This window comes from Amia ocellicauda, chromosome 6 (assembly GCF_036373705.1).
Source record: "Amia ocellicauda isolate fAmiCal2 chromosome 6, fAmiCal2.hap1, whole genome shotgun sequence".
Classification (NCBI taxonomy): domain Eukaryota; kingdom Metazoa; phylum Chordata; class Actinopteri; order Amiiformes; family Amiidae; genus Amia; species Amia ocellicauda.
The window spans coordinates 37,850,802-37,876,752 of NC_089855.1; the positions used below are offsets into that span (position 1 = coordinate 37,850,802).

Consider the following 25,951-nt stretch of genomic DNA (forward strand, 5'->3'; position numbering starts at 1 on the left):
GTCAGCCAGCCACATAACGGTCACGTGATTTACAGTCACTGTACACAGAAATATAGGAAGCTGGTTTACATTACAGTACAGCGTGTGTAATTTAAGACAGCATGGCTTTGAACTGGATATAGAAAGATTTGCATTTCATCTAATGTCTTTATGCCGATGGTGTTTGTTATCTCTCAGACTTATTGTGCAATTAATTAATCAGAATTAAAAAATGCAATCTTGTAAGGCGAGCAGCAGGACATCAAACTGAAACGTCATCTGTCTGGCTTGTGGAGTTCAACTAAAGCGGGGGCGTCAACAGCGTGAGAACTTGAAGAGAAAATATAATATGGCGATATAAGAATGAAGAGAAAGGACGTGGGATTTGACAAGAAACGGGGTTTGTCAAAGCTGAATTATTAAAACCAGATAGTCTCGCTAAAAATGTGGGTGTTTCCTAAAATGTTTAGTTTTATTTTTGTATAAACATAAACACCGAACACATGCCATGCCAGTATGTTTAGTAAAACAAGAAAATAAATCAGTAGCAGTAAATATTTAATACAGTGCACTAGTTCTTATTGTGTTAAAAAGCAATGTTGTGTTAAAGTGTATATGCAAGTAGTGGTATCTTGCATATACACAATAGCAAAAAATGCTTTGTAATTTTGATTATATTTGTTCTATTACCAAACACGTCCCTACGCTTTACTAAACAACAACAACAAATAAACATGCATACGTCTTCTTTAACGACACCGCAGTATACATTTTTGTATTTATCTTACGTATTCTTAGTATCTATGTTTATGTTTGTACTAGGCAACAGTGTAACTAACATGCAAATCTCACTAGTATTTCAGTGTAAAATTCAGCAGTGCAGTCACTTATGCTGATTTTATTATAATTTGTTTACCGATAGATGATCAAAGTAACAAATGTATCGTGGCAGAAAAGTAATTGATGACACACTGTTTTCAAAATCCTATAAACTATGTTTACAACACAATCATAAAACTGCAACCACCACTGAAATGACGATTTGAAACCACTGTGATGCAGGATGTTCAGCATGTGTATGCATAAAGTTTGTTGCATACATTATATTCCGTTCCCCATGTGGCCTTGGGACACTACTGTAATTTGTCAAAATACATCTGTCTTACTTGTATTTGATTGTAACACAACAATTGTATTAATATAGAATATTGTCTTTTCTAGGACAGGACAAGCAAGTAGTGATTATGCACGAATTTGGAACCTGTTTTCTTTAATTCCCTGTCGAAAATGAACCGTACACATTATGGATGAGAGCGTGATGACATTTGATAAGAGGGTACTTTTGTAATGACTTGGCTGATCTGGATCACTTACTTTATACTACTAGTTTCTGTCGGTAAGTTCCTGCAACTGGTTATACATCTAATTATTGCTCTTAACGGCAAAGTATAGTTAATCAAATACTTAATACGTTATTGATTTTTGTGTTTCGATGTTTTATATTTAACGGAACACAATATTATTTGACTAGGTGGACTGATCATGAAAACAATATAATATTTAATTTGGATTCTAATTTATTTGTGAAAAATGTAGGCTAATGCTGCCAAATAAGCAAAGTTTAACATTAAATGTATGCTTTCATTCCATTACTTAAGGGGCATGCATGTAAATTGGAAGCAATATTTAAGTGTTTAAGTACAGTATTTTTTCCATTTGGATTATACATTTCTTTCTGTTACTGTTTTTTCCCCCTTCCACCACAGGTTTATGCCACCTCCCAGCCCCTGTCAATGTGACCATGGTCTCTCACAATTTTGTTCATACTCTGAAATGGAAACCAGGTGCTGAATCTCACGCGGGAACCAGATACAGAGTTGAAGTTTACAATGTTAAGTAAGTGTGCTCAATATTTATCTCAGAAGACATAGCCATTTACTGATTAAGCCTCTAACCCTGGTGAATAGGAATTATTTCATTATATTAAACATGTAGCCTACACCCATATTCTGTATGTACTTCCATGTAAAATCTATGTTTAAATATATAGCCACCTGGAAGTGTTTTTTTTTAAATTGCAGACAAGGTGGAGGTTGGATTCCTGTGATATTATGCCTGAATATCAGCAGTCCTACAGAATGTCATCTGACCGAAGAGTTTAATGAGACAGATGGCAGATACCGTGCTCATGTTCAAGCCTTCACTGACAGAGTGCAGTCTAATTGGTCCACCACTGAGAATGAGTTTACCCCCATTGATCAAAGTAAGCAAATCCTTTTGATTCACCGATAGTTAAAATAAACCTTAGTTTTATAAAACAAAAATAAAAATTATTCAATTAATCAATCAAAAAGTTTATGTAGCGCACCACATAAAAAAACAAGAATAACAAATAACATAAACATTAGAACATTAGAACATTATCTCCAACAGTTCTGAAAATCTTGAAAATAACGGTGCTTATTAAGTTAGTTGGCGTATGAGCAAAATTGTATTGTAAAACCTGTATTGTATTAACTTAATTTGCCTATGAAAAAAACGGTATTGTGGAGCCTACTGTTCAACATCATATTGCACTGAAAAGCTTAATGAAGCTCTTCTTTCTCAGCATGCAGTGCATCATGGACTATCCCACTGCTCACATTGATTCATTCTCTGGTGTATACTATCATTCTCTATGTAAACACATTCCCCATTGTCCCATATGTATGTACCAAATTCCATTGCTCCACATGCAATATTTTCATGATACAGTTGTTTGCATAGGCTAAATAAATTAAATCCAATTAAGTCCAATGTGAAGACAAAAGAGACCCCTTTCACACTTAACTCATATGTGAACGGGGTCATAGATTTAGGCCGGCCCTGGTCCGGGTCAAAACTAGTCCCGCTTTTCGACCCGGCATAAATCTTTCGACCCGGCGTAATGCCGGCCTAAATGTGACTGTGAACGCGCCGGGCTCCGGGCCGGGTGAAAAGCGTCAGCGTGTGACGTAACTTAAGCCCCGCCCCCAGAGACGCGTGTCTGACAGACGCGGAATAAACCAGAGTAAACACGGGCACCGAAACTTCTGCACCGCTGCAGGACACAGTATTGTCTCTGTATTGTTTGAATGTCATATCGACCTATAGCCTTAAATGTACTGATAAATTTCGCTAGCTCACATCTTTATATATATTATAAAAGTCTAGGCTAAGTAATGAGTTATAATGATGTAAACAGTTCAAACTACTCGGTCGATTAAAAGTGTGTAGCTTGCAAAATTGCTATTGTTTGTTCTAGTACTAAGTATGATTGAAGTCTGAAATTTAACAGTATGCATTTTACACGTGGAAATTGCATTGTGAAATTTTAAACGGACCATAACTTTATTAATTATCCGAATTTTGCATTAAAACGATATAAATTTAACCGAAGCAGGTTTCCATTCAAATCAATGCATTTTAATACGAGACCAGCTATTTACTATGCAATCCGAAATGCGATTATATTGAGCTGAGCAGTACAATCACAAATGCCAGCGTTAGAGGTAAAAACTGGGACGATGCAGAAATGAAAGCGCTGTTTACAATGTGGATGAAGATAAAGTTAAAACAGAAACCGCAGAAGTGCACAGAGCTGCTGTCTGATAAAATTATAGACGCGTCACAGAGGCTGCTTTCGATGCAGACGATGCATACTACTGCACAAGATTTTTTGTGATTTAATGCAGATGTCCGAATAAAGGTGCTTCGCTTTCGGGTGGATTGTATAACAGCACTTTTACACTTGCAGAACCGAAGATAGACATTTGAAAAGGGAAATATATTAATTAGATTCCCCATTGAACCAGCACATTTTTAATTATTTTAGAAAGCTTCGGCTGCAAAGGGTTAAGATTACTTTCAAATAAAATATAGAACCGAACAATAGCCAATCGATATTAATAAGTTGTGATTATAAATACAGCGCATACACCTGTAAGCAGACGTAATGTCCTGCGTCACTGGTTTGTTTGAGCAGATTTGATTCCCGACATGCATTTCGTTTAGGCCGGCTTTTCGCCCGCATATATGAACGCACTTAGGCTGCTAAAACCGCAAGTGTGAACGGGGTGAAAGCCTCTTTGTAAGTAAGCCAGTCGACTCAATGAAATTACTAATACTAACAACAAATTCCATGTCAATTAGTTTATCGAAATTGATTTAACTGCTGTGAGTAGAAAGTGTTCTCATATACTCTTGTGTTTTACTAAATATTATAATGAAATCATAAATATTGATATATTTTTCCTTCTAGGTATTCTGGATCCTCCAGAATTGAATGTCACCGGCATTGATAATGGTCTTCATGTAAAGCTGATACTCCCTGCAGGAAAGTTATATAACATCTATAAAGATTTCACCTATGACTTGGAAATATACAATATTGGGAATCAAAAGAAGGTATTTTATTAACACAGCCTTTTGCTACAACTAGATAACCAAAGTTTGGAAAGGGACAATTAAAAAGCAATTCTATAGCACCCATGAAATAGATTTGAAGAATTTTATATACTTTTATTTTATTTCTCATAGCTTACCATACAATGGCATTCAGGCCTGATCTTTTGTATCCGCTTAAAGTCCAAAACTCACTCCCTTCTTAATTTGGAAGTATTAATTCAGTTTCTTTATTGTCTATATACATTCTTTATACAGGCTTTTCTGATCGATTAGGTAAAAAAAAACAATAAAACGTAATATTCTACAGGAAACTGAGTGATATTTTTGTATATGAGGTGCTCTATAAATCTCTCTTATATTGAATGACTGTTCATCTTGTTTTAGTTCTCACATCCAATTAAAGGTTTGGAAGAGACAATCACTCATTTGGAGCCTGACAGAAAATACTGCATCCGTGTCAAGATATCCAGTGTCAAATCAAGACACTGGTCCAAGGAATACTGTGCCTCCACAAGCACTGTAATAAAAAAAGAAGGTAAATTATGCTGAATCATGTTTAAATAAGATGCATTCTTATTGAGAAACCAAATCTACAAATTGTGCTTAAAAACATTTGCTTACTTGTAAGGCTACCCAAATGATTTAACATTATTTTATCCTTTTACAAATCTTTACATTCCAGAGAGCAAATCTAAATGATTTATACATGTAAATATCTATTCAGAGGTTATCAAATGTGCCATAGGATGTTATTCTGTTACCTGTAGTGCAGATGCAGCCATTCTAATTATACAACCCTTTAGAAATATACACCGATTAGCCATAACATTACGACCACTGACAGGTGAAGTGAATAACACTGATAATCTCGTTATCATGGCATCTGTCAGTGGGTGGGATATATTAGGCAGCAAGTGAACATTTTGTCCTCAAAGTTGATGTGTTAGAAGCAGGAAAAATGGGCAAGTGTGAGGATCTGAGCGACTTTGACAAGGGCCAAATTGTGATAGCTAGATGACTGGGTCAGAGCATCTCCAAAACTGCAGCTCTTGTGGAGTGTTCCCAATCTGCAGTGGTCAGTACCTATCAAAAGTGGTCCAAGGAAGGAAAAGCGGTGAACTGGTGACAGGGTCATGGGCGGCCAAGGCTCATTGATGCACGTGGAAATTGCTGAAAAAGTTAATGCTGGTTCTGGTTCACACACAGTGCATCGCAGTTTGTTGTGTATGGGGCTGCATAGCAGCAGACCATTCAGGGTGCCCATGCTGACCGCTGTCCACTGCCGAAAGCGCCTACAATGGGCATGTGAGCATCAGAACTGCACCACGGAGCAATGGAAGAAGGTGGCCTGGTCTGATGAATCACGTTTTCTTTTACATCACGTGGATGACCGGGTGCGTGTGTGTCGCTTACCTGGAGAACACATGGCACCAGGATGCACTATAGGAAGAAGGCAAGCTGGCGGAGGCAGTGTGATTCTTTGGGCAATGTTCTGCTGGGAAACCTTGGGTCCTGCCATTCATGTGGATGTTACTTTGACACGTACCACCTACCCTGCATTGTTGCAGACCATGTACACCCTTTCATGGAAATGGTATTCCCTGATGGCATTGGCCTCTTTCAGCAGGATAATGCGCCCTGCCACAAAGCAAAAGTGGTTCAGGAATGGTTTGAGGAACACAACAACGAGTTCAAGGTGTTGACTTGGCATCCAAATTCCCCAGATCTCAATCCAATCCAGCATCTGTGTGATGTGCTGGACAAACAAGTCCAATCCATGGAGGCCCCACCTCGCACTTACAGGACTTAAAGGATCTGCTGCTACGTCTTGGTGCCAGATACCACAGCACACCTTCAGAGGTCTAGTGGAGTCCATGCCTCGACGGGTCAGGGCTGTTTTGGTGTCAAAAGGGGGACCTACACAATATTAGGCAGGTGGTCATAATGTTATGGCTGATCGGTGTGTGCATACAGTGAGGGAAAAAAGTATTTGATCCCCTGCTGCTTTTGTACGTTTGCCCACTGACAAAGAAATGATCAGTCTATAATTTTAATGGTAGGTGTATTTTAACAGTGAGAGACAGAATAACAATAAAAAAATCCAGAAAAACGCATTTCAAAAAAGTTATAAATTGATTTGCATGTTAATGAGGGAAATAAATATTTGATCCCCTATCAATCAGCATGATTTCTGCCTCCCAGGTGTCTTTTATACAGGTAACGAGCTGAGATTAGGAGCACTCTCTTAAAGGGAGTGCTCCTATACTCAGCTCGTTACCTGTATAAAAGACACCTATCCACAGAAGCACTCAATCAATCAGATTCCAAACGCTCCACCATGGCCAAGACCAAAGAGCTGTCCAAGGATGTCAGGGACAAGATTGTAGACCTACACAAGGCTGGAATGGGCTACAAGACCATCGCCAAGCAGCTTGGTGAGAAGGTGACAACAGTTGGTGCGATTATTCGCAAATGGAAGAAACACAAAATAACTGTCAGTCTCCCTCGGTCTGGGGCGCCATGCAAGATCTCACCTCGTGGAGTTTCAATGATCTTGAGAACAGTGAGGAATCAGCCCAGAACTACACGGGATGATCTTGTTAATGATCTCAAGGCAGCTGGGACCATAGTCACCAAGAAAACAATTGGTAACACACTACGCCGTGAAGGACTGAAGTCCTGCATAGCCCGCAAGGTCCCCCTGCTCAAGAAAGCACATGTACAGGCCCGTTATTCTGTCTCTCACTGTTAAAATACACCTACCATTAAAATTATAGACTGATCATTTCTTTGTCAGTGGGCAAACGTACAAAATCAGCAGGGGATCAAATACTTTTTTCACTCACTGTATATATATATATAAATGAATAAGGGAGTTTTCAGTGTATTTGTATTTTAATGTGTGTATTTCTAAAACTGTATTCATCCAGTTAGCAAATTGATTTTCTGTTATTTTCCTATATAGCTTCTGCCACTGCCGGACTTCTGTGCACATTAATCTTCCTGGGTGTGATAGCAGTTGCCTGCATCTTATTCAGACAAGTCTACTTTCCAAAGAACTCAATCCCAGAAGTTCTGGTAAGGCAGTATTTACTATTACCTGCTTTTGAAGTGCTCTAATTTATTTTGATACAAATACATTTTAGATTATTATTCAGGCTCCTTAAAAAGTCTTAAAAGGTCTTAAAATAAAATCTGGTAAATTAAGGTCATAAATTGTCTTAAATTTACCGTAAATTTGCTGTAGGTATTACATTTACGAATGGTGCGTTTAAGGCTGATGGGAAAATTGTCACTCACTGTTAAAATACACCTACCATTAAAATTATATATGCATTGTATTTCAATAAACTATATAGATAACACTGAAATAATGCACCTTTTTTGCAAACTGACCCAGGAGAACATTGAGATTCTATTTTCCCTGAGTTATTCATGTCCCTCAGACATACCACTGAGCAAAGCTGGGCCTCTCCAGGAAGTGGCAGAGGGGCACCTGGCATGCCAGGGGGTCTTGTTATATATTCTGCTGACCTTACAATCTTAATCAGCTTAATAGCAGATTTCCATGGCACATGACACACATAGTAACATCCTCTCCATTTATCAGCAAGAATGTAACAGTTGGAAAAAACAGGAAAAATTTGCTAAGTCCTCTGAGGGTTAACATAGTATTAGACAATGAGAGACTACACCGTTAAAATAAGTTTTACGTTTGCCTTATGTTAGCTAGCTACATTGTGTTTAATCTTTTCATTGTTTAGACATTTTTGGGTCTTAAATTATATTTGTTGAGGTCTTAAAAAGGTCTTAAAAAGCATTGAATTTGACTTTAAAAATGGTGCAAGAACCCTGTTATTATTCTTTGGAACACTTTTAAGAAGTGGAGACAACAAATTGTTTTCAAAGGAAGTCAAGTGACTATGCTAAATTCACAGAGGTCATATTATTTAGTTGTGTGTGTATATGTATGTTAGGAATACCAACAGTCATAAATTAGGCATGAACAAATAAGAACTATAACACTAATAACACTAATTCAAATCATGGATGTGTCTTAGTAGGTTACTACATTCTGTAAATGTAACTTTTTACATTTTAACTTGATGAGAATTAAATATATTTGTCATAAATATTTTAAACAGCTTCTCAAACTACCAAAATATTTATATAATTGAATGATATAGGAAATGTTATAACTATTGATAAAATTTAAAAGGTTTCACAATTAATGTTAGGCAGTAGTACCGGTACCAGTGGTGCACTGCAGTATCAAAATGTTCTGTTCTGTAGCGGACTTCCAGCAGAGCCGTACCACCGTGACACACGGTACTACCAGGAAATGATCCTGCCATTGCGTGTGCAGTCTGAAAAACTGAAGACGACTCAAACGACCAAAATGTTCCTCAAAAGTCATATTCATGCCAAAATGCAGAAAATGTCTAAATGAAATTCAGGCAAAAGAAGGCAATACATCCAATTTGATTAAACATTTATAAACAACGCTATTTTGTTGTGTTTCTATTTTTAGGCAGTCTTAGCCAAAACCTAGGAAGGTTGAGCCCTTAGAGCAGGAAAGTGCAGAGAACAGCTAGGTTACAGTAGGTCGTAACCACAGAAAAGAGTGTGCACACACCATAGAAGAGACAACCCAAAAGCTAGAAGAGCTCCAGAGCACCATGGTGCCCACTCCCCCCAAGAATAGGGAGGGAGTTATAGTAGGAAACTCGATTCTTAGAAGCATATATCACACAGTGTGTTCTAGTGATAAGGGGACCTGCATCGTATCTTGCCTGCCTAGTGCTCAGGTTACAGATCTCCCTAAACTAGTATATGGACTACAGGCCAAAGTTGGGGAGGATCCACTGGTCATGGTCCACATTGGAACCAATGACATAGGAAAAGATAGAAACATAAGAAGAAACATGTCTCCTTATAATTAGACAGAAAATAGAGGAGCATCTTAATGAAAACCATATTCTTGGAGATAGTCAACATGGGTTTAGACAAGGCAGATCCACTCCTAGGTCTTTCTCATGCGTTATTATTATTATTTTTGTCATTTAGCTGACACTCTTATCCAGGGCAACTTACATTTGTACCCATTTATACAACCGGGCATTTTACTGGTGAAGTGAAGCACCTTGCTCAAGGGTACAACAGCACTGCCCCACCCAGGATCTGAACCCACAACCTTCTAGTCCTAACCACCTTCTAGCCCTAACCACCTTCTAGCCCTAACCACTACTCCACAGTGCTGCCTGCGTTACTTCATTGAGTTCTATTCCTCCCATAGTGTAATTATAGTGGACATTTTTGTTACCTTCATGTAATACCTTGCACTTTCATCTGCCAGGTGTCGGCCCACAACTGAACTGAATATTATCCAAGTCCCTTTGAATAACCTGTGCTGCCGAGATTGCATCTGCTGAGACACCTATTTTAGTATAGGTATTGATTGGTCTGTAATTTCCTGGCTCAGTTTTGTCCCCTTTCTTGTGGATTGGTATGACATTTGCTGTCTTCCAGTTAGTTGGTACATCCCCTGTTCTAAGTGTCTTTTGGAATATTCGAGTTGAGTGACCTATAAATAATTTCCATCATTTCTTTTACTACTGTAGGAAATATACCATCTGTCCCAGGTGATCTGTTTGTTTTTAATTCTGCTAGTCCCTTTAGTTCCTCCTCCTCATTTATCCTGATCTCTCTCAGGGTTTGACTGGGCTGATTGTTAAACTGTGGCATGTTATCTGTTTTTTTCTTTTGTAAAAAGCTCAGTGAAATACTAATTTAGAACATTTGACACATCTTGTTCGTTTTCCAAGATACTTTAGCTGTTTTACTTCCTCCTTTATTGACCTCATGCTGTTGTAGTATTGAAAAAAGCTCTTTGCATTAGTTTTAGCTCCAAGAGCTATGTTTCTTTCAATTTCCCTCTTTGCTTTCCTGATCCCTTTCTTAAGATTTCTTTGCAGCTCAACATATTCTTTGTATTTTGTTTAATCTCTATCCCTTTTGTATGCGCTATACAACATTTTCTTTCTCTTGATATTTTTTGCATATCTCTATTAAACCATTTTGGCCAATGTTTTTTGGTCCTCAATTCACTAAGTTTTGGTACAGATTTCTCCTGAGCCTCAAGTAGTATATTCTTAAAATATAACCATCCATTTTCAACTGAATCTGTATCCATTGTGCTCCAGTCTACCTCTTTTAAGTGCCGCCTCATACCTTCAAGGATTGCTTTTCTAAAATTGTAGACCATTGTTTTAGACTTGGTCCTTGTTTTTTGAAAGAATGCCTCAAAGCTAACCATAATGTGAACGCAGTTTGCCATTGGTTCTCTAACTAGTGTCCCTCTGACTCTATCTTGATCATTTGAAAAGATCAAGTCAATGCATGCACTCTCCCTGGTTGGTTCCCTGACAAATTGAGTTAGAAAGCAGTCATTTACCATCTCAACCATTAGTAGTAGTCCTAGCTCGCTAGCTCACATCTTTATATGTATATATATATATATATATATATATATATATATATATATTAATAGTATAGGCTAAGTAATGACTTATAATGTAAACAGTTCAAACAACTCGGTCAATTAAAATAAAATTGTGTGTAGCTGGTAAACTTGCTATTGTTTTTTCTTTTGAAGTCTGAAATTTAACAGTATGCAATTTTCAGGTATAAAATGCATTGTGCAATTGTGAACGGGACCAGGTAACTTTATTCACTTATCCAAGTTTTGCATTAAGACGATATACATTTAACCGAAGCAGGTTTTCATACAAATCACTGCATTTAAAAATGAGACCAGCTGTTTACTATGCAATCAGAAATGCGATTATATTGAGCTGAGCAGTACAATTACAAATGCCGGGTTTGGAGGTAACTGGGACGATGCAGAAATTAAAGCACTGTTTACAATGTGGATGGAAGTTAAAAAAGAAACCAAAGGAAGTGTACGAGCGCTGCTGTCTGAGGATAATACTATAGAAGCGATCACAGAGGCTTCTTTCGATTGGTATCAATCACTCGCCCGACCAAGTTAAAAGGAAAATGAAAATGCTAAGATCAGAGAAAAGGTTGCATGTTTTTCTGAGGAACTCTGAAGAAATACTGAGCAGCAGCTTGGATTGCATGGGTCACATCAACCTGCAGCAAACAGCACCGAAGAGACAGACACTTGAAGTACTACTACTCTATATATGTACTGTATGTATGTGTGTGTGTGTAATACACATTTTCAGATTATAGATCTCAATAGGCTGTTGATAACTAATGCATACGATTTGTTATGATTTAATGTAGATGTCCTACTAAATGTGCTTCGCTTTCGGGTGAATTGTATAACAGCACCTTTAGACTTGCAGAACTGAAGATAGACATTTGAAAAGGGAAATATATTAATTTGATTCCCACATTTTAAAATGATATTAGAAAGCTTTGGCTGCAAAGGGATAAGATTACTTAAATATAGAACCGATCAATAGCCTATATCAATCAATAGCCTATATATCAATATTAATAAGTTGTGATTGTAAATACATCGCATACACCTGTAAGCATACCTAATGTAATGCGCATCTGGTTTGTTTGAGCAGATGTGTTTAATTCCCGGCATGCATTTCATTTAGGCCTCCTTTTCCCCACATATGTGAATGCACTTAGGCCTCCTAAAACTGCAAATGTAAATATGGTCTCTAAAAGAAGTAGAACTAAGATTGAGGTGGCCCAGGGCTGGCATAGTAAGTGTGAACGGGGTCTATGTGCGTTCACATATGCAGTAGAAAAGGAGGCCTAAGCGAGAGTGAGTGAGTGTGAGTACAGATTTTTTTCTATGGGAAATTATTGGTTGACAATATGCATATCAGCTGGAGTTTTGCTTGTGTTTTTTTCCCTAGTTATAGATCTATGTAGGAAGTAAATTAAATCGATTAAAATTATCTCCTTATTTAAATATTTATCTAGCAGTACAAAACACAATCCCCACATATTGCAACCAGGAAGTGTCATGACGGTCTTTTAGTTTTAGTTGTATTTTTTGAGAAGTGAGGAGGATATTTAGGCTTCCAGGTCCAGGATGCCTGGAATCCTATTGTTGTGGTAAGGATTTTTATTTTTTGGCTTCCAGGTCCAGGATGCCTGGAAGCCTCTTGTTTTTGTTAGGATTTTTATTATTAGGCTTCTATGCATGAAGCTTCATACACATGCATACCTTATGCCCCACTATTACGCTTGTTCATCAGAAGTTCCCCGGGTGCATGCTTTGTCCGCCATGTAGCATTCTCTGATTCCAGCTTTGGTGCCTTCTAATCCATGCCACTTATACCCACTGTGACACAAATTGGCATGCATGACACTAGTACAGAGTCCTACCAGGGGTGTTAAAGGCTAGTTGTCCCAATTAAAAACATGGGTGCTGTGGGCCAATGAAATAAAACGTCGCTTCAGACAAGTATCACATTACCTCTACACTGGAATGCAGTACGCACATGAAACTCAGCACCTATGTCTATGTCTGTGCATTGAACATAAAACCTGATTATTAAGTGTGTGAGGTACACGGTTAAGCCACAATGTTGGATTTAACATGTGTCCGCGTGCGAAAATGAAAACAGCTACTATTCCGGAACTCTAAAGCCCAGTGCCCTGAAACATTGCATGTCTTACATAGATACTGCTGTCTATCACATCTGCAAGAGGCAAGTGACTGCATTCAAAAACATGGCAGCCACAAAAAATGACTGTGCACGAATGCAAAATACGCGGAATAATTAAAATATGAAATTGACCCCAGAAAAACCTATAAGCAATATTCAAAATCTCACCAAATTGTGTTACAATATGTCACTTATGAGAGCAAATATCTTCAGAACTATAGCCTAATGTACTTACATTGTCAGTGATTAAACTAATACAAAGATATGTCAAAGTTGATGAAGCCAAGTTGATAGGACACAAAACCTGGCTGCTGTACTCCAACCAAAATGACAGACACATCATGACATTCCTAAGACCTCTACCTCCATCATGTGGCCAAAATTGGGAATTGCATTCTGCATCTTGAATGACACAATAATCAATTGTGCACAAAAAATGAAAGCCACAAATATATACTCCTTTGGATTGAAATTGAAAATAACACATTTCATAACACATGCATTTTAACTATTATTTAAACTGCTTGCAAAAATCTGAAACCTACTGATACAACATGGAAGCCTTAAAAGTTGCATGCAACTTCTAGTTGTTATTATTTTTATTATTTTTCCGCCGTTTTTTTCAAAAGCCTATAAAAACCAAACTGCTTGACGAAAAGTCATGAAACATACAGTGATAGATGGCTATGTAGTGCTATGTCATATGCAATATGGAGGCCATATGTCACATGGTCTGGTGGCCATAGTGGCTTAAGTGACATTTTGGACAATCTTGAAAAATATTCTTCTCCGAGAACGCTAATGGTAGATTGGTCGAACGTACCCTCTCAGTTTTCATCCCTGCAGCAGCGCCTCCACACAGCAAGAGGGTGGCACCGTAATTGTCGGCTCCTCCCTTCATAAAAGGGCTCAAGCCTGGACGGGCGTTCACCCCTGACCCCCAGCGATGGCGGGATTTGATAGGCTACAGCCCCAGGTAGCTGAGGTTGATGGAGCTCTTGAATCTGACATCAGGAAGTTTAAAAAAATCTCGTTTGTTTACTTTAGCGGAAGTGCAGCTGGCCTGAACCAAAAAGCTCCACTGCGCCACTGATACGAGTGATACCTGTATCTGTCTACATTACATTTTTAAAGAGACCTAAGCCCAACTCATCAGGCTTTTTCAACTGCCATTTTGAGTGACAAGCGAACGCCCGGCACGTGAGCTCCGCCGGAGCAGCAGCGTCTCTGAGTCTCTGATCTCCATCCAGCATGTACTGCTCAGTGTAAAATCTGCTTTCACTGACACATAACTATCACTGAGTATTAGAATATAATAATACAATATTCGAGCATCACTATAAAAATTCCCCCTCCCCTTTAAGATTAATTGCACACATACGTTGCTCTCAAAGATACGGGTTTAAAAACTGCTCTCAGGTTATTCATTTCAATAGGCGTTGTCACATTTATTTAATGCATTTTGAAGTAAATCAGCCAACTACAGTGGAACTCGTTTGCTCTTATTTGCAGCACTGTATTAACATGGCGAACATGAAGAGCTAAAGTCTAAAACACAATCCGAAACAAGTAACGTAGAACATGCAGTCTGCAAGGTGAAGTGTACTGTATGGAGTTTATTGCTGTATACATGTATTAAATATGTTATTGGTTTGGGGTTGTTTTGTTTCTATACAGTAATTAATTGATTACAATGCCGTTTTTAATGATTGTTTTGCAGTACGGGTGCAGTGCATTGTATTGCTAAGTGCTTGCTCACAACTGTTCTGCTGAAGTCTGTCAGATGTGCATACGTGTGTGTGGGACAATAAGTTTTGAAAATGAAATTACAAAACATCCAGTAAAGTGGCTGTAGTTTTATGCAAATATACTGTGATGTGTAAATTAACAATATGCTACGTACTATTCAGTACAGGGGCGTTACATTTTAATTCACATTACTGTACATTACATTTTATTTATTTAACAGACCATATTTAATGCTGTACATATAAAATACGGTTTTGTGTGGCACTATAACATGAAGTCATTGTTTCTAATGCAATAATCATTAGCTGGCTGTTATATTCTCATAAAACTCACATGAACAACAGCCTAATAATACTCGGATCACATTATATAAATGAAAGCTTTTATTTTATTTTTGGTAATATTATATGGAAATTATGCTTCAAGGCATTCAAGACAGAAAACGGGGGACACTTCTTCACACATTCTTATGATAGTCGAAATCGTATAAGCAATCGCTTTTTTCATTTGCATACGAAAAAACAAAACAAGGTTTTCCAAATTGGCTGAAAAGCACCTGATCAGGTTGCAACTCTGCTCCCCCATCCCTATGCAATTAAGTATGAATCTGTATAGTCTGGAAAAGCTCATATTATTTGCTTACATGTGCTTCACATAAAATGATTACTCAAATGCAGTATATATTTTTCTTATTACAAATCTCATCATCCGGGTTTGTATATTTAGAATATATATAGCGACGTAAAACAGTGAAGTGCCGTATAGATTTGGGAATATCATTAGTGAGGTACAGACTGGGGCGGCAGGTGGCGCCGCGGCCTCACAGCTCCAGGGGTCCTGGGTTCGAGTCTTGGCTCGGATGTCTGTGTGGAGTTTGCATGCTCTCCCCATGTCTGCGTGGGTTTTTTACTGTCGCCAATTTGATTAATAATAATAATAATAATAATATGCACGAAACATAATAAACCTTTGATGACACATTGTTGTTGAAAATAAAATGTGGTTTTGAAATCAACAAACTTTCATTACCAGACTTGTGCTTACAAAAACTTTATTTTATATAGCCTATTCTTTATTTTCACGTATGTTTTATCACAGAACAAGAAATAACTGTATATTATAATACTTTTATAATATCAATTTCAAATGTGCTGCAAACATATTGCCATTCTTCTGGAAATAGATAATCAGTTTTAACAGGACACAAACATGACCAATAAGTTGATAATAATAAATACATACATGTTTATAAGGTTTATTTATTTATTTTCATTGTATTGTATACATATGTATGTATTGCCAAGAATCTTCAAAGATCTTCTTCTCCGAAACGGTTGGTCCGATTGATTTTGCACCTTGGCTAGCTCCTCTATCAGATTTGTTCAAGGCAAGTTGATTGAGAAAATAAGATGGCCGCCATGAGCCAATCAAATTTCAGAGATGGTCAAGTTGCAAATAAATGCATATGGTGCAGTATGGAACTATGTTAGAATGTAGATGTGGACTTTGTCCTCTTCTCTCTCAGTGAAATCGTAACTTATGGTGACATGTTATATACTGAACCATGCAGAAACGCTGGCTCTATGCAGTGGATTTGAAAGGGTGAACATAAGACGTTTACTGTGCGAGCTACACCAGAAAAAATGGACCTGCTAATTGAGGTGCTTATTATTAATAATTGGAGATAATTGCCCCTTAATGAAAAACATTGCTTTTACAAGCTGTAATTATATGTAAGGTGTACATCGGTAATCAATCTGACAACAAAATGAAACAAAGTAAGCAACTAAATGAGGTTTGGAAGGTAACTGCGAATTGAAAAGCTGCAGCAGTTCTAAGTTATACAAGTTTATAGATTGATGTACACAAACAAGACTTGTAGATTAAAGTGTTTACTCATTTATTATGATACCAGAGCTATTTAAATTATAACTAATTTAATTAAAAATGATAAATTGAAATCAAATCAGGGTCGTTGTTTTTTTTAGATTAATACTGGCTTGTACTTTAACATATTTGACCACAAGAGGGGGAACTTGACCATGAAAACTCAATTTTGTCAAAATTTGCCTTCAACTGATTTATATTATTAGGAGTCTGAAATCATACGTTTCTTGACTGGAATCACCTGAAAGCCTCAATAGTATTATTATTATAATTTTTCTGCCATTAATTTCAAAAGCTTATACAAGCAATACACTTCATACAGCGATATACAGCTGTGTAGAGCAATGCCATATGTAATATGGATTCCATATGTCACATGGGCTGGTGGCCAGATTGGTGTAAGTGACACATTTTGGAAAATTTTCAAACGTCGTCTTCTCTGAAACCGCAGGTACGATTGATGTGGAAATTTGTACACATGCCTTTGGATAGATCCTCCATCAGATTTTTAAAGGCAATATGATTGATGAAACAAGATAATTGCCATGAGCCAATCAATTTTCAGCAATGGTTAAATTGCATAACGTGTCATAAAGAGCAGGTTTGAAGTACATTAGAATGTGTTAGACTGTGTTAGTACTGTGTAGATGTGTACCCCCTGCATTGCTGCTTGCACCTATATTTATTATTATTATTCTTTTCTTCTGCCAGAATATTTTCAAATGCCTATAACTTTTGAACCGCTTGGTGAAAACTCACCAAACTTGGTATGAGTGTAGGGGTCTATGGTATGTTTTAGACAAATTTTGTCAAATTTTCTGAATGTAATGACACACTGTCACCACTTGTGGCAGCATATATAATATTTTTCACTGAGAAAACAAGATTCAGGCGCCATCTTTGGCATGTACATCTTAAAAACTAAGAACTATCAGTCACTTGCAACAGTATTACAATGGAAAGTATGTTTAAACACACAGACACTTCTGCAAGCAAATACAAATAGTGTAAACTGAGATTTGTTATAGCGAGGGATCGTTTCAGCTATGGAGAAGCCGTGGAGAAAAGCGAGACAAACCGAAAGATTCACAAAACATGAAAATACAAGTTATAAAAATAAATACATGAATATGAACAGTGGTACAACAGCAATGATGTTGCTGAATCTGTAGTGGTGGGTTATTGCTTTAATTTGAAAATCAATTCAAACTGAGATCGAGTGCCACCACGAGTGCATTACTTCCTGTTTAATGTTAACGAACACTGGGTGACGACTTTGTCTTCTTCTCTCTCAGTGAAATCGTATCGCAGAATCGCTGGCTCTATAAAGTAGAGTTGAAAGGGTGAACATAAGACGTGTACTGTGCGAGCTAAACCCGAAAAAACTGACATACTCGCTCAGGGGCTTAAGATTAATAATTGTGGCTATTTCCCCCCCTTAATGGAAAACAGCTTTTACAAGCTGGAATTATAAATAACACAACACATCGGTAATTAATGTGACAACCAAATGAAACATCAAGTAAGCAACTAAATAAGGTTGAGAAGGTAACTACGATTTTAAAAGCTGCAGCAGTTTTAAGCTGCTTAAAGCTTGTTTTTGTTTCCTTGTTCATTTGATTGTTTTTTATAACAAGTACACAAACTAGTGAGGGATTATTTCAGCTGTAGAGAAACCGTGAAGAAAAGCAAGAAAAAACTAAAGTGAAACTAAAATATAGGATTAAATGTGATTCTCAACATGAATACACGTTTTATAAAATAAATATATGAAAATGGACAGTGGTACAGGAGCAATGGCGTTGCTGGATCTGTAGTGGTGGGTTATTGCTTTGATTTGAACGTCATTTCAAACTGAGATAACAACGAGTGCATGACTTCCTGTTTATATAATGTTAAGGATGCAACACATCAAACGACTTTGAGCTCTTCTCTCTCAGAGAAATCGTAACTTACAGTAACATATGTTATGCCCCGCTCATTATTGCTTTAGGATGATTGGTGTGGGTGGAGTTTCTGGTGCACTACGTTTGATGGAAGAGATGTCACCGGACCTATAAAGCCTCCAACGGAAGTTTCAAGAGAATCTCCCTCTAAAACGCTTGGTTTGTTTGTTTTTGTTTTGTTTTGTTTGGTTTAGTTTGGAGTTTTCTTTTCTTTGTTTCCTTGTTTTTAAGAAATATATTTGTCTTTTTTTGGCTCCCCTGGCAGTTCGTTGAGTAATGTAACCCTTTATATGTTATTTTTGTGTTTCTTTTTCTGTCCTGCCATAGCTTAGACCAGGGGTGTCAAACTCAAGGCCCGCGGGCCGAATACGGCACCCCAATGGTTTTAATCCGGCCCCTGCAAAGGTGGTGTATCATTAAGTAATTAGGCCCGCGACAGCTTGTGAATAAGGAAATTGTGTGTGAAAATACGGTTCCCATCAGCCATTGCGAGTGTCATTGGCGCAAGGTAGGGATTTAAATTACTGTCCACGTGCTGTGCTTTCAGTCATCTGCAATAATCTCAACTCAAAATGTACAAGAAAAGAAAAATCGACAAGGAAGGTAGAGTGTTTCAGGAAAGCTGGGGGTGGGATATGTGTTTGTGGAGCAGAGTTTAAAACCTGTATCCTCGTTTGTGAGGAGAGTTTAGCCGGGATGAAATAATTCAATATACGGCACTATCAGACTAAACACAGAGAAGTATTGGGTGTTTTGAGAGAGCAGAGGCTGCACAAAGTGGCTGAATTAAAAACATAAACTACAGCAAACCATGTGTAGCAGGTGGCTACTATTTAAAACTAATAGGGTTTCTCAGTTTGATGCATTGTTTCCTAACATGTGTCTTCATCTGATTAATATTTGTATGAGTCTGAAACCATACATTGCTGAAAAGCCTGTTAATTACTGTTAATTGCAAATTACAAATCAGACCAGGGTTTGTGTCTTATCAGTACAAAGCTTGTACCGTAGCTTGTACTTGTATGCAGGTTTTAATCTGACTTGACTTTTAATGTTGTTTAGTTGAAAGGGTTGAAACTGAAAGGGTTCAAAATAACAAGACAGAGACCAGATTAAATTAATTACATTAATGTTTGATTGTCAAATATTAAAAAAAAACATAGTTGTAGCTAGTTTTATATAGTGCTGTATTGCCTTTCTATTTTAGTACGCCAATACTCCCTGAGGCACAGCTTAGAACATACTAGGACGTTCATACTGCTCAAAGGGTTAATGAAAACCATATTCTTGGTAATAGTCACCATGTCTTTAGATGTCTTACTAATTTATTTGAGTTTTTTTAAAATGCAACTGCAGCTATAGATCATGTGAAAGCATATTATATGATACACTAAGATTTTGAGAAAGACAGAACCTTGTCAAAAGCTAAAAACTGGTTGTTGTATAGGAAACAGGGTGTCGATTAGAGGAGTTGCTTCTAACTGGAGTGAGGTTGTTAGTGGAGTTCCACAGGGATCAGTATTAGGGCCTGAGCTTTTTGTAATCTGTATGAATGATCTGTACTCTGGGATAGTTATCAAACTTGTCAAATTTGCAGATGATTCTAAAATAGGTGGCTCAGCAGATACAATCTTGGCAGCACAGGTTATTAAAAGGTATGCATTAGAATGAATACAGAAATGAATACAGAAATGTGCATAATTAACCCATCTTATAAATCATAGTCTCCTGCATGTTCATTTTAAAATCCAAAGAAATACAGATGATTACAAAAACCATTCGAGATATCGTCAGTTTTGCAAGGAGCGCACCTATCTAAAAGCTCGGCAAAACTACACGTCAAAACAAAATAAAAAAAACGTGCTTATTTTCAAAAGTAATTTATTTATATATAAATATGTTATAATATGGTAATGTTTATTCACTAGTGAATAATCAATCAATCAATCCATTTGTATTTGTATAGTGCCCTTCACAGGGTAGCCACAGAGCACTTTACAGAGTGGTAAACATACAACAAACATACAACAAAATAAAATACATAAATTATACAATAAAATTGTAACAACCACAGTTTAATGCATCTTCACATGTCCCCACCAGAGGTTGCCATTGCCCTCTCCATACCAGTCACCTCTCCCAGCTTCAATCAATCACTCATTCAATCTCACAACAGCACTCTGATTACTCACCACACACCTGCTCTCAATGATCTACTTCTCCCACCAGCCTTTATAAACCCCTCCCTGACTCTCACTCACTTAGAAGTTTTGTCCGTTTACCTACATCTCCAAGCAGTCTCCTTGTGCCTTGTTAAACCCTTGTATCCTCGTCCTCCGGCTTTACCCCTCAACCATGACCTTGGACTTCCTCTGATTCCCTGTTTGTATGACCCTTGCCTTTGATCATAAATAAATAAAATTCAGAAATGCCCTTACATATTAAGATTATATCAAAGTCCCAGACATCTTAAACAAAACAAACAGAATAATGTGGACGTGCTTGTATTTCTTACTATATATATATATATATATATATATATATATATATATATATATATATATATATAATGTGTGTGTGTGTGTGTGTGTGTGTGAATATATATACACACACACACACGCGTATATATATATATATATATTTATACACACACACCGATCAGCCATAACATTATGACCACTGACAGGTGAAGTGAATAACACTGATCATCTCATTATCATGGCACCTGTCAGTGGGTGGGATATATTAGGCAGCAAGTGAACATTTTGTCCTCAAATTTGATGTGTTAGAAGCAGGAAAAATGGGCAAGCGTAGGGATCTGAGCGACTGACAAGGGCCAAATTGTGATGGCTAGACGACTGGGTCAGAGCATCTCCAAAACTGCAGCTCTTGTGGAGTGTTCCCGGTCTGCAGTGGTCAGTACCTATCAAAAGTGGTCCAAGGAAGGAAAAGCAGTGAACCAGCGACAGGGTCATGGGTGACCAAGGCTCACTGATGTACGTGCGGAGTGAAGGTCCGATCCAACAGACGAGCTACTGTAGCTAAAATTGCTGAAAAAGTTAATGCTGGTTCTGATATATATATATATACATTTTTTGAGGGGAAACATTAACATAAACACCAATGATTTCCCTTTTTTCAGGGCTTGTAAGTACATTAGCTTTTAAATGGAGAGTGTAAAGTGTGGAGACTAGACCCCTCATTTTTAAAATGTCCATTTGCTGACTATTATTTTGCATTTTAGATTTATTTATTAAACCAATGTTTTTATGTTTTTTAAAATGTATTTATTGTGAATTCAAATTAAATAGTTTAATAATGCTGTTATTCAGCCACCTGTTTTTCACACAGTTTTGGAAATTCATCTTCTATTCATGAACAAAGCATTTTTGTTTTTTGTAATAATACAAAATAAATATTAGCTTGTTTATGTTTTTGTAGTCAGCATTTGTTGACAGTGTTGCCAGAAGCAAGTAATTAAATGTTTACATTTTTGTAAGATAAGTTAATACATGGGTCAAGCTACAACTAATAAAACAAAAAAGGTTGATTAGGTTAAGCCTGTCTGTTAAGCTTCTCAGAATCTCATATACAATCTTTGATTTAAGTAAATTTGAAAAGATGTTTATTTGTTACTATGCACTGTTAACATGGGATCTAGCATGAGCATCTAGGCACCCTTACCATCAGCGCTCACATACCAGCAGACTTCCTGATTGGTCAGTGGATGCAAGTTGTCAGCAAGGAAATTGTTTAACATTGTGAGGGGAAAGAAAAATGCATATTTTAAATTCTGCAGTCATAACTGATGCAGTGTACAGCACACCCCGGTAATGCCAACACAAAGAAGTGCCACTATACAGTTAACCGGGGACAAAAAAAATTATATAACACCCCCAAACATTCAGCAACTAAGAAACCACTACAATAGTAATACCTGTAGTACTAAGAAATACTTTAAAGCAACTAGTACTTTTTAACAGTTACTAAGAAAATAAGCGGCACACTGAGTTATTATTATTATTAATAACGCCACAAAATTAAAACTAAGGCCTGTAGTGCATTTAACTTTTTCCTCACACTAGCAATAATAATAATAATAATAATAATAATAATAAATAACAGCAATAGCAACACACACAAAATAGTTTAAACAACAACAACAATCATGTTGATTTATTTAAACACGTCAGTAGAGAAATAGCAGGTAATCAAGTAGTCAATTGGGAAAATGTAAAGAATCAAGAAAATAAAACCACAGAATTGAACTTGCAGTCTCAAAAACAAAATAAAAACAACACAATTCACTGTGAAACAAATAAAAATGTACCCACAAGTTCAGATTTTCGTGAAAAGTCAATAAATGGCCAAATGTCCTGATAGATTGAATCCCTTGTTTTTATTGTTGTTGCAATCTCGAAATAATAATAATACTGATAAAAACAAAAACAAGTCCAAACTGTCCTCTTTGGCCTTGCTGCTGAGGGCTTAAGAGAAAAAAAAACCTCTTCACCTCGGATTATACACAACACAGTTCAATTAGCACTTATTCACACAGACAAAAATATATTTTAAGTAATAAAAAAAAACACAGCTCCGCCAGCTGACAAACATAAATAAATATATAAACACGCCCCAACCACAAACTCATGCCACCTCCTCACGACACAGCAAACGGGTCTGAGTTATTCCAAGCCGCACGTCCGGACTCCCGTGCTGGTCAGCGCCAGCAGGCCTGATGATGGATCGTGTAACCTTCGCCGGTTGTCGGTCCTTCCTCTCGCCACCGATTCCCAGAGATGTATTTTGGTTTTGTTTAGAAAGCACTGGTTACCGCCTACACTCTATACTGTTTACACTTTGAATTACAATTAAAAAAAATGGGAACGATGTCCAGAAAGAGAAACGGAAAACAGATTTGTTTTACGGGCTCGTTAGAGTCTCCTTACACCCTGCACTGCAACACACTGATGGACTTCTTTACACCGACTAGGGGACCTGAATTAGTGATTGGACGATGTACATAACTTATCAATCTACAACATGTAATTGGACAGATCCAACCAGCATCTTGGGGGGGGGGGCGCAAAATAAACGCTAAAGACGTTGCCAGGTCAACGGGTAAGGAGCAGATTTTTTTGTTTTTTTTGTTTTTAGTTCTTAAAACAAAAACACAAAAACGAACACTGTACAGGCCCAGGTGGGTGGGTTTACATCTCAGACAGAATGCACACGTACATAGAAGCAATACAACAGACAGCTGTTAACAGATGCACATTTTACAGGGTGTTACACTGGTATTACCTATTCATGCTCTTTTAAATGCTTGTCGGTCACCAAAACTAAATAAATTATATCATATTATGCCTCCTCTTAATCACACCTACCTTTATTTCCACTTGTGACCTTTGGCCCTTGATTCAGTGTTCAGTCTTTGTGCTTAATGGAAAATATTCTCTCTCTTCCTGCAGCAGACCTATCAAAAACACTGCAGCTCCAGCATAATTCTTCTTCTACCTGAAGACAAGTGCTCCCTGGTGTCTTCTGTCTTATACCCAACAAAAGGAGAACAACACAACAACCGCAGTCTGACCCATCTGGACTCCAGTGAGGAAGAGGACAGCGAGAGCAACGCTGGAGACGGATATGAAAATAGAACTGCACACATCATGGATCAGCAGAACAGCAATGAATGTCTACCACATGACAAGGTTTCTGTGTTTGTGACTACTGATGACTCTGGACAAGCCAGGGAGTTGGGTGAGCCAGTGCAGTGGCCACACATTGTTGTCTGTGAGAAGATTGAGGTCCATTCCGAAGTTCAGTCTGATCCAGAGCCTCAGGAGTGGTTACATGTAGGAGTGGAGTCCATAGAGGAGGAGAGCTCTGTAGATGTAGACATATTCTCTGTGAAAGTGGGGGGACTGGAGGAGGAATACTCTGGGAGTCTTTCAGCCAGGGTGACCCAGGATCAGATAGAGCAGCAGCCTGAGGATAGTGAGCTTCCAGAGGAGGAGCAGCTGGAGTGCTCTGTTTCTAATTCTCTGGAGTCTGGAGATTGTGACAAAGAGCAGCTCAATAGAGAGGCAAGAGAGGACAATGGTCTGACTGACTGCTCACATTCAGGGGAGGAGGAGGAGGAGGAAGAACCTTGTGGATACATGAAGCGTTAGTTATATGTACAGTATAGAATTTGAATACTGACATTGAAATATTTTCGACCCTAAAGTATACAAATGTATGCATCAAACACTTCATTTGTTGTATATCCTGTGTTTCATAAATCACATTTTAGAGCTCAATCTGTATGGATCAGTGTTTCCTTAAAAATGCTAAAAGCATAAAGCTAGGCTTTTTAAACTATGTACATATACACTCACCTAAAGGATTATTAGGAACACCTGTTCAATTTCTCATTAATGCAATTATCTAACCAACCAATCACATGGCAGTTGCTTCAATGCATTTAGGGGTGTGGTCCTGGTCAAGACAATCTCCTGAACTCCAAACTGAATGTCTGAATGGGAAAGAAAGGTGATTTAAGCAATTTTGAGCGTGGCATGGTTGTTGGTGCCAGACCGGCCGGTCTGAGTATTTCACAATCTGCTCAGTTACTGGGATTTTCACGCACAACCATTTCTAGGGTTTACAAAGAATGGTGTGAAAAGGGAAAAACATCCAGTATGTGGCAGTCCTGTGGGCGAAAATGCCTTGTTGATGCTAGAGGTCAGAGGAGAATGGGCCGACTGATTCAAGCTGATAGAAGAGCAACTTTGACTGAAATAACCACTCGTTACAACCGAGGTATGCAGCAAAGCATTTGTGAAGCCACAACACGTACAACCTTGAGGCGGATGGGCTACAACAGCAGAAGACCCCACCGGGTACCACTCATCTCCACTACAAATAGGAAAAAGAGTCTACAATTTGCACAAGCTCACCAAAATTGGACAGTTGAAGACTGGAAAAATGTTGCCTGGTCTGATGAGTCTCGATTTCTGTTGAGACATTCAGATGGTAGAGTCAGAATTTGGCGTAAACAGAATGAGAACATGGATCCATCATGCCTTGTTACCACTGTGCAGGCTGGTGGTGGTGGTGTAATGGTGTGGGGGATGTTTTCTTGGCACACTTTAGGCCCCTTAGTGCCAATTGGGCATCGTTTAAATGCCACGGCCTACCTGAGCATTGTTTCTGACCATGTCCATCCCTTTATGACCACCATGTACCCATCCTCTGATGGCTACTTCCAGCAGGATAATGCACCATGTCACAAAGGTCGAATCATTTCAAATTGGTTTC

At 37.8% G+C, this 25,951-nt stretch overlaps 1 protein-coding gene across 5 annotated transcripts; it reads left to right on the plus strand.

The window, feature by feature from the left end:
• Positions 1-24,951, plus strand: LOC136751446 (interleukin-10 receptor subunit beta). 5 transcript variants are annotated; one of them, XM_066707070.1, is made up of 8 exons: positions 1-379; positions 1,201-1,375; positions 1,746-1,875; positions 2,061-2,242; positions 4,259-4,404; positions 4,789-4,939; positions 7,370-7,482; positions 24,124-24,951. In XM_066707070.1, exons 2-8 carry the CDS (start codon positions 1,327-1,329, stop codon positions 24,820-24,822), a joined length of 1,470 nt encoding a protein of 489 aa, XP_066563167.1. In that variant the 5' UTR covers positions 1-379; positions 1,201-1,326; the 3' UTR covers positions 24,823-24,951. The 5 variants fall into 5 exon arrangements, with proteins under 5 accessions (XP_066563167.1, XP_066563165.1, XP_066563164.1 ...); XM_066707068.1 differs by having other exon boundaries at positions 5-425; positions 24,121-24,951; XM_066707067.1 differs by having other exon boundaries at positions 5-379; positions 24,121-24,951.
• Positions 24,952-25,951: the final 1,000 nt, after the last annotated feature.